General features: G+C 49.5%; 4 protein-coding genes across 4 annotated transcripts; 1 reads left to right on the forward strand and 3 right to left on the reverse strand.

The window, feature by feature from the left end:
* VTN77DRAFT_7724 (uncharacterized protein) lies at positions 1 to 1,200 on the forward strand (the record flags this gene model as incomplete). Its single annotated transcript, XM_069424144.1, has 2 exons — positions 1 to 54; positions 202 to 1,200. 2 exons carry the CDS (start codon positions 1 to 3, stop codon positions 1,198 to 1,200), a joined length of 1,053 nt encoding a protein of 350 aa, XP_069275233.1.
* A 3,264-nt stretch (positions 1,201 to 4,464) lies between these two features.
* Positions 4,465 to 10,466, reverse strand: VTN77DRAFT_7725 (uncharacterized protein; the record flags this gene model as incomplete). Its single annotated transcript, XM_069424145.1, has 5 exons — positions 4,465 to 6,102; positions 6,153 to 6,914; positions 6,975 to 9,214; positions 9,265 to 9,458; positions 9,508 to 10,466. 5 exons carry the CDS (start codon positions 10,464 to 10,466, stop codon positions 4,465 to 4,467), a joined length of 5,793 nt encoding a protein of 1,930 aa, XP_069275234.1.
* A 1,690-nt stretch (positions 10,467 to 12,156) lies between these two features.
* VTN77DRAFT_7726 (uncharacterized protein) lies at positions 12,157 to 12,778 on the reverse strand (the record flags this gene model as incomplete). The annotated part of the gene is made up of 2 exons (XM_069424146.1): positions 12,157 to 12,411; positions 12,629 to 12,778. 2 exons carry the CDS (start codon positions 12,776 to 12,778, stop codon positions 12,157 to 12,159), a joined length of 405 nt encoding a protein of 134 aa, XP_069275235.1.
* Positions 12,779 to 15,559: 2,781 nt separating this feature from the next.
* VTN77DRAFT_7727 (uncharacterized protein) lies at positions 15,560 to 17,146 on the reverse strand (the record flags this gene model as incomplete). Its single annotated transcript, XM_069424147.1, has 6 exons — positions 15,560 to 15,930; positions 15,983 to 16,267; positions 16,315 to 16,612; positions 16,661 to 16,957; positions 17,010 to 17,047; positions 17,095 to 17,146. 6 exons carry the CDS (start codon positions 17,144 to 17,146, stop codon positions 15,560 to 15,562), a joined length of 1,341 nt encoding a protein of 446 aa, XP_069275236.1.
* Positions 17,147 to 17,213: the final 67 nt, after the last annotated feature.

The following is a 17,213-nucleotide window of genomic DNA, read 5'->3' on the forward strand; positions in this document are numbered from 1 at the left end:
ATGCTTTGTTTTCTTTCTCTTCAGCCTCGTGGGGCTGTCCAACGAGTTCCCCCCGTGAGTGCGCGTCCTGTCAGAAGTTCCTATATTCTGCAGTTATCCCAGTTGCCTTTGCTTCAAGACGATGTTGTACCACTATCCCTCTTCCCTCGCGTCGATAATAATACCGAATCGCTATCTTCGGCCATGCTGACCAACCTCAAGCACAAGGTCAGTCTTTTTCGCGAGCATCACAAGGTTCGGACCTGGACAACACGTTTTCGCCCTAGCCAGAGCAAAATTCAGACGCAGACGCAGACGCAGACTGCAGCTCAGACTCCGGCACCGATCAAACCGTCCATTCCTCTCGCGCAGAGGATTCCTCCCGGATCATGGGACAGCCATATGCATGTCGTCGAGCCCCAGCGGCATCCCATGTCCCCAGATGCCTTGTACACACCCCGTCCTTATACACTGGCGCAGGCGCAAACCTTTGAGGCATCTGTTGGCATGCAAAACGTCGTCCTCGTCCAGCCATCCATCTACGCGTTCGACAATTCGTGTCTGCTCGAGGCGTTGAAAGAGATTGGCCCGTCGCGGGGCCGGGGGGTGGTCGTCATCGACCCGGACGCAATTCATCCGGAGACGCTGGCCCAGTGGCATGCGTTGGGCGTTCGAGGTGTTCGCGTGAATTTGAAATCCGTGGGCAAGGTGATGACGGGCAGCGAACTGGCGAAGACGCTGGAGAAGCACGCCGATGTTGTCCGCCCGCTGGGCTGGGTGATTCAGGTGTACGTCTCCCTGGACATGATGCCCGCGCTGGAGCAGTGCGTGCCGCAACTAGGCGTCAAAGTCTGCGTCGACCACTTTGGAGCACCTGATCTGTCGTCTGTCACGGCGGACAGCTCGTTTGACCCATACGCCCTGCCGGGCTTCTCCTCGCTCGTCGCGCTGCTGAAGAGGGGAAAGACGTATGTCAAACTGTCGGCCCCGTATCGACTATCCCGGGATCCGCAGATGCGGGACATTCGCGTGTTGGCGCGCGAACTGCTGCGCGTGGCGAGAGACCGGGTGGTGTATGCCACCGACTGGCCGCACACGCGGTTCGAGGGCGTTGACATTCGGCCGTTTACCGAGATGTGTCTACAATTATGCGCGGGGGATCAGGAGCTCGCGGAGCGCCTGTTTCGACGGAATGCGGAGGAGTTGTGGGATGTCCGGTGACCAGCTGGTTGACCAGTTGCTGTTTACTCTTTTTTTTTTCTGTAGTTTCTTTTCTCTTTGGGTTCGGTTGGTTGGGCGGCTTAGTGTGCTTGATATTACATTACTATTCTGCATTAGGAGCATAGCGCAGCATGGCATTGCAGTGCATTGCATTGTTAGGTTGGGTTTGGTGGGCATGATTACGACCATAGAATAGATTCGAATATATCAAATAAATTCATGATGTGGAAGACGTGCTGCAGTATTTACTGTGTCAGTCTATATGAAGTACGTTCCGCTGAAGTCGAATCAATAATATCATTCTATCGTTCGTTCAGATTAGTATTTATTCAGCCGCTAAACGAGGTGCATGAACCTTGGAATGCAGCTGTTGGTAGTTACTAACAACTTATCCAGCGGTGTACTGTTCTGTTGTACCCTTCCCGGCCAGGTTCCGAGCATGTGCTGGCCTTACTTAGGTAGGTAAATACATCGTGTAGGTAGGCAGGAAGGTTACTCCATAGTATAGGATTAGGAGGTACTAATAGTTGTTAGTAACTACCTCATTCAGTAGTGAGTGAAGGACCTGGTGTTGATTAAATTCCAGTAGGCAATGGTAGTAGGTAGGTAGAGATTTACTTACTGTAATTAATTATTATTTATTTATGCAAGTAAGTCTTCCTTCCAATTGGAAGTACATACATTAGCCCTACCTACCTAGTCTACGCATACATCCCTGCAAGGAAAGGACGGGTCCATTATTAGGTAGCGCTGGAGGCTAGAGCCAGCCAGCCAGCCACACAGACAGGGGTGGGTTATTCCGACGACACCTTTTCCTTGGGTACGGAGTATGTATGTACTGTACATACATACTTATGCAGTAGTGATTATTATTTACGTGGTTAGCTGAATTATTGCCTACATACCTATCTAATTTCGCCCCTGGGACAAAGGCATGGCTTTTACCTTTTTTTTTCTTTCCTTTTTTCTTTTCTTTTCAAGAAGCAACGTTTTCCTTGAGAAAGTACAATACTGAGGTAGTATTTCCCGCGAAACTAGCATTTTTTTTTCCCCAAAAGAGATTGTCTCGAAACTATACTATACTATAATGGTATAAATAAATTATATTTTTTTTGTTAGGTAGAGAATTAGTAAAAAATATATTTAAGAGTAAGAGATTAGATATAAAGAATAGTTTGAGTGCATACGGCAATCAGTCATATTTGGGCATGGAATTGGATGGAGTTGAAGGCATGTGACTTGGGTTTGTCATCCATCAGGTGATGGCAGTTGCTTCGATTACGTGTAGGAGTCAATATGCATATATTCCACCATAACAGATCCAAATACTCAAGTTGAACGAGTCTCGGTAGCAACAGGCTGTTGTGACTCTGGATGGCAAATGCAACAGCAACTCTGTTCAGTGCTCGCACACCATCAGCTGGACAGGATCGCTACAGAGAATCTGATATCAACGAATTTGTGGCCGTCTGTCGGCTTCCGAAGCTGCTGTTGAGCAATGGAAAGAAGAATCAGCATCCTCGACATGGACAAGACTATGAGAGAACACGAATTGGACCTCATCTGGACAATGGAACGTGCTTGAAATCATTGGAGTAGGTGGTATGGCCGACTTTGTCACGGCTTAGACGGCCTCCGAACGAGGTCACACGGACTTAGCGACGGACCTTCAGCCTTGGTTTGTAAAGCCGCCGTCGTCACGAGGACGAGAGTCCTATATCAGTGGTGAATCCGGAAGCTGACGGTCCAGAAATCCGTGCAAAGTCACACGAGCATCGCGATGCCCGGTTGGTGGTTCCCTAAGTGATCGTGCCCACCTGCCTCCCTAGTCAGATTCCAGACTGCACCCATCAGCTCATTCGCACGTCTGCATCATGGCTGTCCTCATCACTGGCAGCTCAGGAAAGACCTCCGGGCGCATTGCTCGCCTCTTGGAGCAAGCCAACATCCCCTATCTCTTGGCCTCTCGTCGTGGCCCCGAAGCCGTCCCTCAGGGCATGCCCGCTATCCGCTTCGACTGGTCAGACGAATCGACCTTCAAGAACCCCTTCGAATACAAGTTTCCTGGCGATGCCAAGGTCTCCTCCATCTACCTGGTGGCCCCAGCATTCCAGACCCCGCTCTGGCCATGAGTGCCTTCATCGACTATGCAGTCAGGGACCATGGTGTTAAGCGTTTCGTTCTCATTAGCGGTAGTACCAGTGAGCCTGGGGGACCGTACATCGGCAAGGTGTGGCAGCACATCCTGGACAAGAAGCTGGAGTACGCTGCCACTTCTCGGAGGGTTCCCACGTCTATACGATCAAAAACGAGGGAAAGATCTACTCTGCCTGTGGCGACAGCAAGGTCCCCTTTGTCAGCGCTGAGGATATTGCGGCTGTTGCCTTCCACGCTCTCACGGATGAGAAACCACACAATACGGACCATCGCGTCTTGGGACGGGATCTCTTGACCTTGGACGAGGTATAATCATCTCGTTTCCCCCGCAACTCCCGTATAGTGATTACTGGTAATGACTTTCCTGCAGGCGGCAGCAAAGATTGGCGCTGCGATCGGAAAAGAAGTGGTGCACGTCAAGCTCACCAGTGAACGACATACGCAGCAACTCCAACGCTTTGGCATTCCAGAACACCTGGCCCAGCTCCTGGCCTGGCTGGAAGTCAAAACGGCAGAGGGCCACGATGACTTTGTCAACGAAGCCGTCCAGACGGTGACTGGACGGTCTCCGTTGGGATTTGACGACTTTGTGCAGCAGAACAAGACAGCTTGGCAGGAAGAGATGACAGGTCTAGTCATAGTTGAATGAGATGGATGAAGGAGACTACCGTAATGACAGCTCCTCTTCATAGGTACATACTTCACGAATATGCAGTAATTTAAAGGGAATTGGTTTCGCTATCACTTTCTGATGACATCAAGCAGCGCTAATACTGAGATCTCTTCATTCACTGTTGTAGTCCGTAGAAGACTTCATTCTTTGGTAATTGGTGAAGAATAGGTCAGTTGCTTCGTTCATTCTATATACCGGTTCTGTCTGCGTCTGTCTACAGAACGACCTCAATACTATACGAGAGAAAAAAGAAGGCACGGAGCGGCAAGAACGCCGTCGAAAGATGAAAGAGCGAACCCCAACCCAACCCGTCGCCAAACCCTCCTTCCACATCCATCCCATCAACCAGAACGCTAAACGAACGTGTCGAGAGCTTTGTAGCTCCATCAAATTCAATATATTCACGAAAGAAAGCAAGACTAAGATTCAGCCCCTTATTCCATCGCACGGCGAATGAAAGCAGTGAGTTCGTGAATCTTGGGTCCTGCGGCCACCATGGAGAAATGGTTGACCTCGTCCAGCACGTCGATTTGGAGATTCTCAGCTCCCACCAGCTGCGCCCAGCCGGAACCACTGAAATCCGTGCGGTTGTTCAGCAGCCAGAGCATCTCCCGTGGATCGTCCGGTCGAATCTCCGGTCGGGGATCGCTAGGGTGCTTGCAGATGCCATCGCGCGCATAGACAATATGTGTGTTGAGCGGACGCCCGGTAAATGGCTGGATCCTGTACTCGTCCAGCAAGCTGATGAAGGCATTGAAATGCGGTCGCAGCCAGCTGGGAGGCGCTTTGCCCTTCATCCCGAAGAAGTCCAGACTCTCGAAGAAGTCGTACATCCGCTGCGGGGGATTCTCCAGCCCGATGGGATTGGGTGAGTCGATCAAGATGAGCCGGGCGGTCTCTTCCCCCTGGCGTGCCAGTTGCTGGGCAGCTTCATAGGCGCAGATGCCTCCAGCTGACCATCCTCCGAAGTAGTAAGGCCCGTGAGGCTGTCGACGCCGAATCTCGACCAGGTACTTGGCGGTCAGATGCTCCAAGGTACACTTCATCTCCTGCGGCGTCTTCATCCACGGGCAGTTCAACCCATACACAACGACATCGGACGAGATCTTGGAGAGCGAGGCGTACGAAGTGGCTGACCCAGAACCATCGGGGAATAGGAAGAGGATCTTGGTTGCAGACTTGGGATTCCCTTGGAGCAGGACAGAAGTAGAATGGGGAGGTGCATTAGCTTCTAAGTGAATGATGCTAGGCTCTGTCGCGACGGGATCGCTGTTCCTGCGCTCGCTTGTCTTCAGTCCCAGCGCGGACTCGATCTCATCCAAAGTGTCATTTTCACTAAGGAGGGTCGACGGTACGTCCATTTCCAACTCCTCACTGAGCTTGCCCATTATGGTCAGTCCTAACAGAGAGTCGACTCCCAGCTCGGCGAAACTGGTTGACGGTGTGACGTCCGCGATGGCGACCCCGGTCTCTTCAGCAATTGTTGCGCGGATGATCTCAACGACATCGTTGGGTTCTGCAATTGACGTCGCCCGTGTCTCGTAATCGGAAGATGTCCCTTCCAAGTCGGTATCATGTTCCATCGTTCGGAGGTCTTGATCGTCAACGGACGACTCCGCAGATGACAAGGGCTGCTCACTTCCCTGGAAGAAACTTGACAGCTCCTTCACAGTCGGGTAGTCTGCAAAGAGACTCGAGGGTAGGCTTAGCCCTAACTCCTCCTGGAGCCTGCCGCAGATCGTTAAAGATAAAAGAGAATCGATGCCGTAATCGCCAAACTCGACACCTGGGCTTAGCTCAGAATGATCAATGCCCGCCTCTTCGGAAATAATTGCCATCACTCGAGGCACGATGCTGCCCTTGGAAGACGTGACTGGCTTCGCTTGGGACATGGCAGCAGGCTTGGATACCGGTTTAGTGGCTGTTGGGGATTCCTTCGCAACCGGCGCTGACGCTGGCTTCTTACTAGGCATGCTTTGAATGGTTGTATTTGACGCCTTTGGTGCATTCCTGGCTGTAGGCGTCTTCGATGGGATCAGAAGATCCAGCACCTGGCGTGGAACACCTTGAAACTGTGCATGGTCAATCAGTATCCTCTGCCTGGGGCTGCTGAGAAGCATACCTTGACACCCTCGAAGATTGCCACAATGTTTCCTTCGTCGAGAATGTAAGTGTCACCTGCGTACATGGTTCCGCTGACAAGTTGCATTCTGTTATAAGTTTGATACACCTTGTCTTTCGAAACCCTTGTCGCGAATCGCATCCTGTCCCAGCCATGATTGACGAAGACCTGCGTCTTTGACTGGACGTTGTCATTGCCGTTCATGATGAAGCCAGCGATGTGTCCAAGGCTGTCGATCCAACACGGATTGATGAAGAAGCCGCAATCATCGACCTGGAATGAGACCTTTGCGGTCGCCTCGAGTTCGTTACTGTCCAGGACAACCTCCTGCATACCTTGGTATCTTGGATCGTAGTCCACAAGGGCACTGAACAGCTTATATACGATACCACGCTTCATCTTATGCGAGTCTCCTTCATCAACCGCCTTATCCAGGGATGTGATTCGGCTCCGGATGAGATACGAAGTACGCTTCCAGTCGTCAAACCATGTCTGGTTCTCCGTGATTCTGACTTCGCATGTTGCATGGTCCGTGAGCTTTTTGCCCTCGGCAGTGACGCTGTACAAGGAAATGGACACGATGTTCGTTGACCAGTCCGCTGAAGCTGAGATGCGAAGTATCTGAGGGCCTCGATCAGGTATCCCTATGAGCGGCTTCTCGACCTTGACGTTTGCAACGTCCAGGCCGGCGTTGTCGCTCCGCTTATTGTTCGCTTTGAGCATATAGTCTGCTACTGACATGGCAATATCGGCATAAAGAGACTAAACAGAAAACACTCTTAGTGACTGCTCAGACTGTTCTCCTAAAAAGGCTTCACTCACCGAAGGGCACAGAGCTGCACCGTTTATTTTATGACCTTGAATCACGGGAGCCAGTCGGGGATCATGAATATCGGACTCCACGAGAAGTGTTGAGATGTCAGCTGCATTGTGTTCTTCGAGGACGCGCTGCGTAGAGGGGGAAATGTAAACAAGCGTTTCCTGTTCATCAGTCACAGTGACGGGGATCTGTTTCGGCTCAGGGTCGTCCCCTTTGGTGAGGCAAAAGTCGTTCCGGTACTGAATCCAGTAGTTTTTCAAGTCCCAACTGTATCGCGGAAGGTCGACGACTCTGTGTGAATTCTTGAAGTCACGATGATACTCACTCCAGTCGATCTCGATCCCGTTCAGATACAGCGACTCCAGTCCGCTCGCGATCACCTTCCATGTATCCGTGCCTTTCCTTAGAGACGGGATGGTCAACGTCTGCGAGCCAAGCGTCCCCTTTACCATTCCAGAACAGGCGGGATGGGATCCAATCTCAAGCCAGACGGTTCGATCATCCACGATGGACGCAGCCTTCGCAGTTTCCAGAGCACCTTGGAAATTCACTGCGTTGCGGCATGCTCGAGTAAGATATGACGCTCCCAGGATAGCACCATCTGAGATGACCTGTCCAAGCAGAGGGGATATGTATGGTATAGAGGGCATCTTGTACCGAATACTCCCTGCTGCAACTTCAAAGGATTCCAAGATGGGATCTACCTGGGCTGAATGGAAAGCGAATGGAATGTCCAATTTGACACATTCGTGACCATGTGCTTGACATTGCGTCGCCAGCGCATTGATCCCATCTCCCGGTCCGCTAACCACATTGCTGGTTGGCTGGTTCATGCAGGCCACCTCGCAGGGAGACCCGGCGAGAAGAGGTCTGACGACATCCAATGGTGCTCTAATCGCGAGCATCGAGTGAGTCCCTTTGCTACAAGAAGCTGAAAGCAGTTGCGCCCGAGTACCGACGAGGTAAATGACTTCGCTAGCTGTCAGAACTCCGGCGGCATAGAGAGCTGCGTATTCTCCAAGGCTGTGGCCGATCGTTGCACTCGGTTTGATGCCCCAAGAGATCCAAAGCCGAGAAAGAGCCATCTGTATGCATGACAGTGCAAGATGAGCGATGACGGGGTCTGCATCTTCGTTGCTTGCACTGCTGCCAGAAATCACTGGTAGGAAGCTCGGAAAGCCTTCTCGCTGTGCGATGCCGTCAAATCGAAGGATATCTGATTTGAAGTGTGAAATCGATTCAAACAATTGCTTTCCGACGCCTGCGTAGAAAGAGCCCTGGCCCGTGAAGACAAAGACAATTTTTGGTATTTTTGAAGCATTCGGTATGGGTTTGGGATCTGAATTGTTCAATTTTGCTTCGAGACTTTCTCGAAGAGTTCGGACATCTGATGCTGCGCACATTATCCGGTAATTATGCTGGATCCGTCTCGCGGTAGTCGTGTATGACAACGCTGGAAGGTGTGTGTCTGGATTCTTTTCGAGAAAGCTAACCAGGGCGTTAACGTTTCCTCTCAGGGACTTGGGAGTCTTCGCAGTAACCGTGATGGGATGAGTCGTACGGGGATCTTTCTCCTCGTTGGCGCTCTGTTGAAGCAATGGCGCATCCTCCAAGAGCACCGCGGTATTTCCACCAGCAGCACTGAAGTTGTTCAGGAAGACGGTTCGCTTTCCATTGTAACAGTCCTCCCGATGCCAAGGAACTGGTTTAAATGCGATGTTGACGTTCCTCTCCTTCAGGTCAAGGGGATAATTGTGATTTATTTTGGTCTTGATCCCGCAGTGAGGCGGAATTTCGTTGTGTTTCATCATCATCAAAACTTTGATGAGTGAAGAAACTCCTGACGCGGATTCAGCGTGGCCAACGTTGGCCTTTGCGGAGCCAAGGTAGAGTGGATAACGTGGCATGCGCTCGCGACCTGGTACAAAAACAGACAGAACAGAGTTCATCTCTGTCGCATCTCCTGCCTGGGTTCCTGTCCCATGCATCTCGATGTAGCTGATGTCCAGGGGATTCACACCGGCATGTCTCATGATGCGTTTGAACACAGACGCTTGATCACCTTCGTGAGGCCTTGTGATCGAGTCAGTTTGTCCGCAATGATTAGTGTAAGCTCCGACAATGACGCCGAAAATAGGATCATTGTCTGCTTCTGCGTCCTCGAGTCGTTTGAGGATGACCGATCCGACAGCGTCTGCTCTGCAATATCCGCTGGCCCCATCATCAAAGGCGTTGCAGTTACCTAGATGACTTTGTTAACTAAAAGGATGCCTAGAATCGGGACAATCCTACCTGTAGTCGACAAGAAGTGTCCTCGATCAAGACCGGCAAAGTTGTCGGGGTTTGTCAGCACGTTTGTACCTCCTGCAACAGCAGTATCGCACTCTCCTCTCCATAAGTAAGCGCAGGCCGTTTGAATGGCGGCAAAGCTCGATGAGCATGCCGTGTCGATACTGAGGCTCGGGCCGCAGAAACGGAAAAAGTAGCTGTTAAGAGTCAGGGGAATGTCATTGATAAATGGCCATTCTAGCTTACCTGATCCGCCCAGGTACAAAGGCGCGGTTGCCCCCAGGAATGAAGTAAGTGTCTACATTCTGACCGCTGTTTACCTCTCTCCAGTCGTCACTGGTGATGCCAAAGAAGACGCCGATTCGGTCCTGCTGAGTGGACGGGGTTCGATTTGGAACCAGGCCGGCCATCTCGATGGCCTCGTAAGTAGCCGTGATCGCCAATCTCTGAGCCGGGTCCGTGTTTTCCGACTCTCTTGGTGACATGTTGAAAAATCGAGTATCGAATAATCCCGGTTCCTTGATAAAACAGCCATACTGAATCCTGCTGGTGTTCTTTCTCTTGCCAGTAGCGTCAAAGTGTGCTTTCCAGTCAAAGCGGTCCTCTGGAATGGTGCGATACACGTCGAGGCCAGCGTGTAACAAGTCCCAGAACTCTTCATTCGATGCTGCATCTGGAAAGCGTCCCGAGTATCCTATGATTGCGATCTTGGATTGCTCAAATTTACCAGTAGGAGCGGAGTTAGACGAGCTGACGGCCCCCACCAAGTTGTTAATGCTAACTTGAATGTTGGTATTTTTGATCAGCGTCGAAGAAAGAAGCTGGCCGCTGGTCGATGATAGCGGATATATCATGCAGTGCTTGAAGTCCTGACTGGAGAGCTCGTGCGTGATGACTGGAAGTATTTTGTCCCATCGAAGGGGTTTCTGCAAGGTATCCGATACAATTGTCCGCAGAAGAGTCTTATAGCTGTCAGCAGCCACGGGTTGGCCAGAAGCGGCCGATAACAACGGGAATCGCGGCTTGTACGATTGCAACGCCAAGTTGTGAAACTCGCCCACAATCTCGTCCACATCAGCAGAATCAAACAGGTGAGAGGCATGATAGGGCAGCTCGATAGGCAAGTGATGTGCTTTGAGGGAGTTTGCAGTCAGAAAATCCTGTAGAACCGAAGGTGGTCCACTGATTGTCACATTGGTTGGCATTATGGAGCTCACATAGGGTCTGCTACTGCAAAGTAGACCCTAAGACTGTTACTAAAATTCAAGCATTGACTTTTGACAGGAATTACCTTTTCGAAGCAGAAGGACTCGATCAATGCATCGGCGTCTGTTTGCTGCAAATTCACAACTACCGACCATGACCGCGACATGCCAGGAATCGGTCCTTCCAGGTCATTGCGGAGGACCTGCGAGCGAAGAGCTGCCCTGAAAGCCACCAGGACGGCTTCGACGCCGGCAGGAATCAGCTCGGAGAGAGTTTGGGAAGTGCTGATGGCAGCAGCAGCAAACGAGCCAGTACAAAGTCCCAGCAAATAGCTGTTTGTGACGTGAGGATATGGTCTCGAGCCTTCGCCAAAGTATCTGCTGACATGAGCGCTGCATTCAAGTAGACGAAAAGGTATGTTCCTACCGGATGAATTGAGCAATCTCGCATAGACACAGCAGTGCGAATTTCAGGATTGGTCTTCCTTCTGTCTCGTCGAGCTTCGACACGAGGTCGATTACCGTCGTGAAGCGCGGAAACCAGTCTTGTTGGCAGGCAGGGAGGGTGGAAAACTCCCTGCGCAGGGAGAAGCCGACTTTATCAAAGAACGACCGCAGGACATCATTGTCCTTTACGTGAAGGAGTCGTTGCAGGTCTTGCTCGAAGGATACAGTCTGGTCACCAAATAAAAAGACATGGCAAGAGTCCATGCTGTCTACGATAGGGGGCATGAAAGGGGTCGACTGGATGAGATCATCCATTGTCGAGATGGGATCGATCAGTAGTCAAGAAGAGGAAGCATGAGCTTGAAGGACTGTGTCACGACCGGGAAATGATCATTATGTATGTTGAGGTGGAACTGGAGAGAACAGGCCCTGTGTCCTGCCCTTGCCTACTGAAGGGCCTTCGTGCTGTCGTGAGCCACCTCGTTTGTCGAATCTGGATGATTGCCGAAGAATCGGCGAAAGGCTGATCAGCTGAGACTGCTTTGTTTGAGTTCGTTCTTACTGATGATGTCAAATTCTCGCACCGGACGATATCTCGGTCTTCGGCAGCCGTCATTCTTACTCAGACGTAGTCTGGCCATTATCCAGAAACATTCGTTCGTCACGACGCTGGAAAAAAAGAAACCATTATTCAACTTGTTTCTGCAGACAAGATGATTTGTCCCCGAGAGTCTTGCATGGTTTCGCATGGTTTTTTCATGTTGGTGCCTAATTGACGGGACGGGCCCAGGGCTCCAAGACACCGAAGGAGGTCGCAGTGAGCGAGTTGCGTTGCGTTTTGGTGATTCGGAACACCAATTCGAGAGGTTTTAGCAGCTGAGTCACATTCTTCAGGTAGCAGATTGAGTTTGTCAAGCTGTTGATGTATGGATCTAGATGGAGGCCTTTGCAGACGTTTTACCGGACATTTTACCGGACATTTCACCGGATGATTTGCCGGACGCAGATTTGAGAAGATTCGGACTAGTAGTATAGTAGTATAGTAGTTACGATGTACAGAGGAATCTCTGACAACTTGGGAAATGATAAAAATTAGATTTGATGACCATTAATTGACTCTCTTCTCCCTCTAATAGGGTGGTTGATTCAGGTCAGTTCAAAGTACCTTACCCACCACTCACTCATACAGGTCTGCTATACAAGCCCTAAAATCCATAATCTTCGCGCAAGCAGGTAAGACAACCTATACAACCCTCCCATTCTCAACATGCACCTCCAACCACCCCGTCACCATCTTCGTGCGCGCCATGTCCGCGAAATTCGCATGGTCCGGGAAAATGACTTCCTTGTAATGCGGGTCCTCCTTCACGGCGATGTAGTCCGCCACGTCCCGGAAGACGATCTGGATGAAGCAGTCGTAGTCCGCGACTTGTTGGGTTTCTGGCATGGAGCCGAAGATTTGGGTTAGGAGGGATTTTGTGGGTGTTGTGTTGTGTTGCTGGAATAATCACCATTATCAATAAAATGTTTGGGGCAAGGGCCCTTGCGTGTCATCACTGCGAAGTACAATAAAGTAAAAAGTGAAATAAGAAAGATACATCTATTACATTCATTCGAACGACTGGGGAAAAAGAAAAAAGAAAAAAGGGCCGGAGGGCTGAAATGAAAGTAAATGGGATTTCTACCATCGTATAACTAACAATCTTCTTACTCACCAGCAGCTCCTTCAGCTTCGGCGCGTGCGTCTCGCTCGTGTACCGGTGGTAGGCGTCCTCGTCCATGTCCGGTTTGCGGTATGCGCAGATGGTCAGGGCGAAGAGGCGCTCAGCGCGTTTGTTGTCTGCTGGAGTTGGAGCAGTGGCCATGACGAAATTATGGACTTGTGGATTTGGATAAATTGGTAGGATTTTGGAAACGAAGCGTTTGGTTTGGACAGAGTTTGATTGAATTGAATTTCAATTTGTGGGGATATTTGTGGAGTAATAAAATAATATTTTCTCTTTATATTTTTTTGTTCGTTTGTACTGTATTGATCTGTATGCTGTGAGTGTGTAAATAGATAGGATTAGGAAGGGTTTGTCTTTTTTTTTTGTTTTGTCTGGTTCGATTCCAATTCTTTTATTCAAATTGTAAAAAAAAAAGACTTCGCAACTCCTTTATGTTTCCTGACCTAGCCCTAATTCTAGACCTGGAGTAGTCGGCCGGACCAAAGGGTTCGAACTTCATTTCTTGCTCCATGCGTGTGTAGATAACCTCGGACACACTAATACTCCTTTTCCTTTGAATAAATCCTTTATTCTTTTGGTCTTCTAGAACTCCTACTTTTTACTTCACCCCTGTTAACCCTTGCTTCTTCACCCCCTTTTCCTTTATCCCTCCCTCTTTCCTTCCCGCTCTATTCTATTTATTCCATTTTTTCTTTCTTTTCCTGAATAAAAGTGGATTTGAATTCCTATAGTGTAAATAGAATGCCTTTTTTTTCTTTTCTCTGTTGGTTTTTTTTTTCGTTCCTTTTTCTTTTTCTTTCTGTCCTACAACGAACAATCCCCTCACTTCCTCACTCACTCTTTCTCACTCATTCACTTCTAGAAAAAGGCCCGAATGGACAGAAGGAGAACTAATTTCTCACGGTACGAGCGAACGGCTCCCGAGTTAGTTTGCTCGGAAGCCGAATTATACATACATACGTACGTACGTACGTACGTACGTACATGCATATATGGAATGTGTTGTTTCATCTATTGCGTGAATTTGTTCATTCAGGTAGTTAGTTAGTTAGTTAGGCGGGTAGTCAGTCAGTCAGTCATTGTGCTACATACTACCTCGCTTACTACCTTCCTTCTAAGGGTCATAACTATCTAAGTGATTACTGGTTGCTTGATTCGGCTTGTCTTCTCTCCGAGATCTCGGACTCAGCTCTCACCTCTCGGCCTGGGTCTGGGTCTGGATCTGGGTCTGGATCTCGGTTCTCATCTCATCTCATCTCATCTCGTCTCGGCTCGGCTCTCGGTTCTTGGTTCTGGGTCGAGGTTGCTGTAACTGCGAATGTAACGGTAACAGTAACACATACAACCAGCAGTATACATATGGATAGCACAACGTATAGTACAGTTGGTCAATGTTGGTCAATGCAACGCCGGAGGTATCAGGAGGCCAGTAGGTATGTTGCTTGTTGGTTTGTCTGTGTGCTTGTTTGTCCGTCTGTCTGTCTGTCTGTCTGTCTAGGTAATCAGGAAGAGGTGAGAAGAGATTCTCTATCTATCTACATGCTAGTAGGTAGGTAGGTCGTGTCCATCAATTATGGAAATGGAGAGAAAGAGATGGAAACTGTATACAGGGCCATGGATGAATATGAATGCTTCTTGATATCAAGTGGCATTGATGGTTCTTCTTCTTCTTCTTCTATTTCTTTCTTTCTTTCTTTCTTTCGTGAACAATTCTCATTCTTGAATCAATTAGCTGCATGTGTAGGACATATTATCTGACTGAACTGAGAATAGTATCTACGTGGTATTGTTTCCCCCTCTCTCAAGAAATTTTCTTCCTCCCTGACAATGATGTCTTGAGACAACAGTCAATACAGGCATATATCTATTGCACGGCTGTGTCTTTCTTTCCCTCAGCTAGCTAGCTTCTACGTAGGAGTGAGTTCTGGGGTCCAAGCCATCTCATCTCATCTCACCCGTGAAGTCTGCAGGTATCTGGTTATCTGAGACGACGAAAACAGGAAGACGGAATAATATCGAGTTCTTCCCAGCCTTTTTTCTTATTTCTTTTTTTGGGATAATCATCAGGTCTATTTTCTTTTCTTATGACTCTTATCTTCTCGAACTGTTGCCTGTCTTTTCTTACCTGGTCTTGTTAGTATAGGAGTTGTATGTAGTTCTTACTTATTAGTCAAAATTGATTGATCGTCTTCATTGTTTCTCTTGACGGTGTCGAGTAAGAGTTGGGTTGATAATGGTATCGCCACTACTGTTTGTTTTCGTTTTGTCTTTTTCCTTCTGTGCAGAATATGTATTATGAATTGTTCAGGCAGTGTTAGTGATTGTCGATTATTGATTCCCCTAGAGTTGTTGATATTTGTCAGCGCCTCGGAGTCCTAGGTGGTAGTTATCTCACCCATGAAGCAAGCAGTTACCAGAAACAAAGGAAGGAGATGGAAACTGATCAGCCACCATGGCTTTTGGCGTAAAACTCAGCCTGTTTTCTCATTTTCTTCATCCTTTCTAATCATCTCTGTTTCTTCATATTATACTAGAAATTCTAGTCGAAATTCAGTCATCTTATTGTTTCTTCCGTTTACAATATTTGTGTTGTATCTTATTTTGTTATATATATCTGTTTTGAAGTTTTATGCCCGAGTTCTTACATTAGACGTAGTTGAGTTCTTACAGTACTACATTTTATATTCGCAATTATATAATACCCTTAGTATGTAAGTGTATATACTTTATATAGTTATGCTTAGTCTTATCACTAACATTATAATCTGTCGGATTTTCATCACTCTTTAGCTGTTGATATTTTCACTATAGACTATGATATCAATTTCCCAAGTTCTTATGGAAGCGTCTTCGATCATTGACATGATCTATCTGAACTGCCCTTTGCTTCTGACAACACGGTCCAAGACAGGAGCTGCTTCACTGAGCACCTGCCTGGGCCTTACACTCTTCGTCCTCCCGCTGTTTCCGGACTTGGGCATGCTCGCTGACACTGCTATTACCGCTGTCAGCAGCAACAGCAGCACTATTACTACCAGCCTCCTTATCGTGACCCGTCATCGGCCGGAAGCCATTCGTAAACACCGGACTCTGCTGCACCAACGCCCAGTCGTGCAGCATGAAGCCGTTCTCCACCGAACACTTGACTTCCTCCCGTCCACGAGGAACAATCTCCTCGTCATAGGCAGTGATGGCTTCGTCAAAGCTGGCATCTCCTACGCGAACCCGCTGGATCGCCTCCATCAGGTAGGTGATGTCGCAGATGCAATGGTTCAGGCCTTGGCCGCGGTCTGCAAGAAGCAATCAGTACTCAAGTCTGTCTGTCTGATAGCAGATACTCACACGGAGGCATCGGATGGGCCGCATCCCCCACCAGCGTCATCCTTCCCCCGTGGTTGTCCCATGGCTGTGGAATCCAATAGCTGATATCAGCCTTGTGCACCTGCGTGTCCTCCGGAATCCACTCAAATGCCGACCGCGCAGGCTCGCCCAGCTCCTTGGCCCGTTCTTTGATCAGGTCCAGCCGCTCTTTATAACTGAGCAGGTTGTCGTTGTCGCCCAGCCAGGCCATCGCCAGGTGGAAGACCCAGGACTCGGGATGATCGGGACCGTCGGGCATGCTGGAGACTGTTCTAATCAGCTCTGTTTCTAATCAACCTGGAATTGCCACCTACTCGACTGAAACGCATGGAACGACCGCTCACTCAGAGCTAGATAGCTGGTTGGGAATTGCTGCCGCAGATACCGGGCCTTGTCCGCATCGCCGTAGCAGACAGTCATGTTGGTGTGGAAGATGGGGAATTTGCTGACGCGCGCCTTTTCCTCGCCGCCCATGAGGATCTCGCGCACTTTGGAGCGAGGGCCGTCCGCGCCGATGAGGGTCGATCCGGGAACGATCGTCCCATCACTGAACGTGGCGATGACGCCGTGGCCGCTCTCATTGAAGGCGACGTCGACGAGGTTCTTGCCGTACTTGAAGACGATCAGCAGGCGACAGCCATCACGTTAATCGTCTGTTACCTGCACATCGATCCCCTCCGCAGACAACTCCCGCATCTTGCTCCGGGGCACCCGCAGTCCCTTGTCATACGGCACTCCAGCTAGCAGATTGCCCGTCTCGCCGTGGATGATAGGGTAATTGCCGCCAGCGTCGATAGGGATAGCCGGATTGCACGAGACGTCGTCCAGTTTGGCGAATACGTCAGCAGGGAACAATCTTTCGAGACGGTCCAGGGCCCAGTGGATGGCCATGGTCCATTCATTACTGCGGTAGTTGAGCTTGACTTCTTTTTCGAAGATGGTGTATCGTATGCCGGCCTAGGTCGTCAGTCGGAGATTCACAAATTGGTTATGGTTCGATCTGCCATACCTTTTTCAGCGCCTGAGCCAGCACCAACCCGGTGATGCCTGTTCTCATCAGCCACGACGGACCACCTCTCGTTGTATCTGCTCACCAGCTCCGATAATGAGGACGTGGAGGTCCTGTGCTGACTTGCTGTCTGCCATGTTGCAATTCGGCTGGATGGGAGATCGATCGATAGGATATGCTATGGTTAGCAGATGAGAAGAATCA

The sequence above is a fragment of the Rasamsonia byssochlamydoides genome (genome assembly GCF_041956645.1).
Source record: "Rasamsonia byssochlamydoides strain NRRL 3658 unplaced genomic scaffold VTN77scaffold_63, whole genome shotgun sequence".
Lineage (NCBI taxonomy): Eukaryota > Fungi > Ascomycota > Eurotiomycetes > Eurotiales > Trichocomaceae > Rasamsonia > Rasamsonia byssochlamydoides.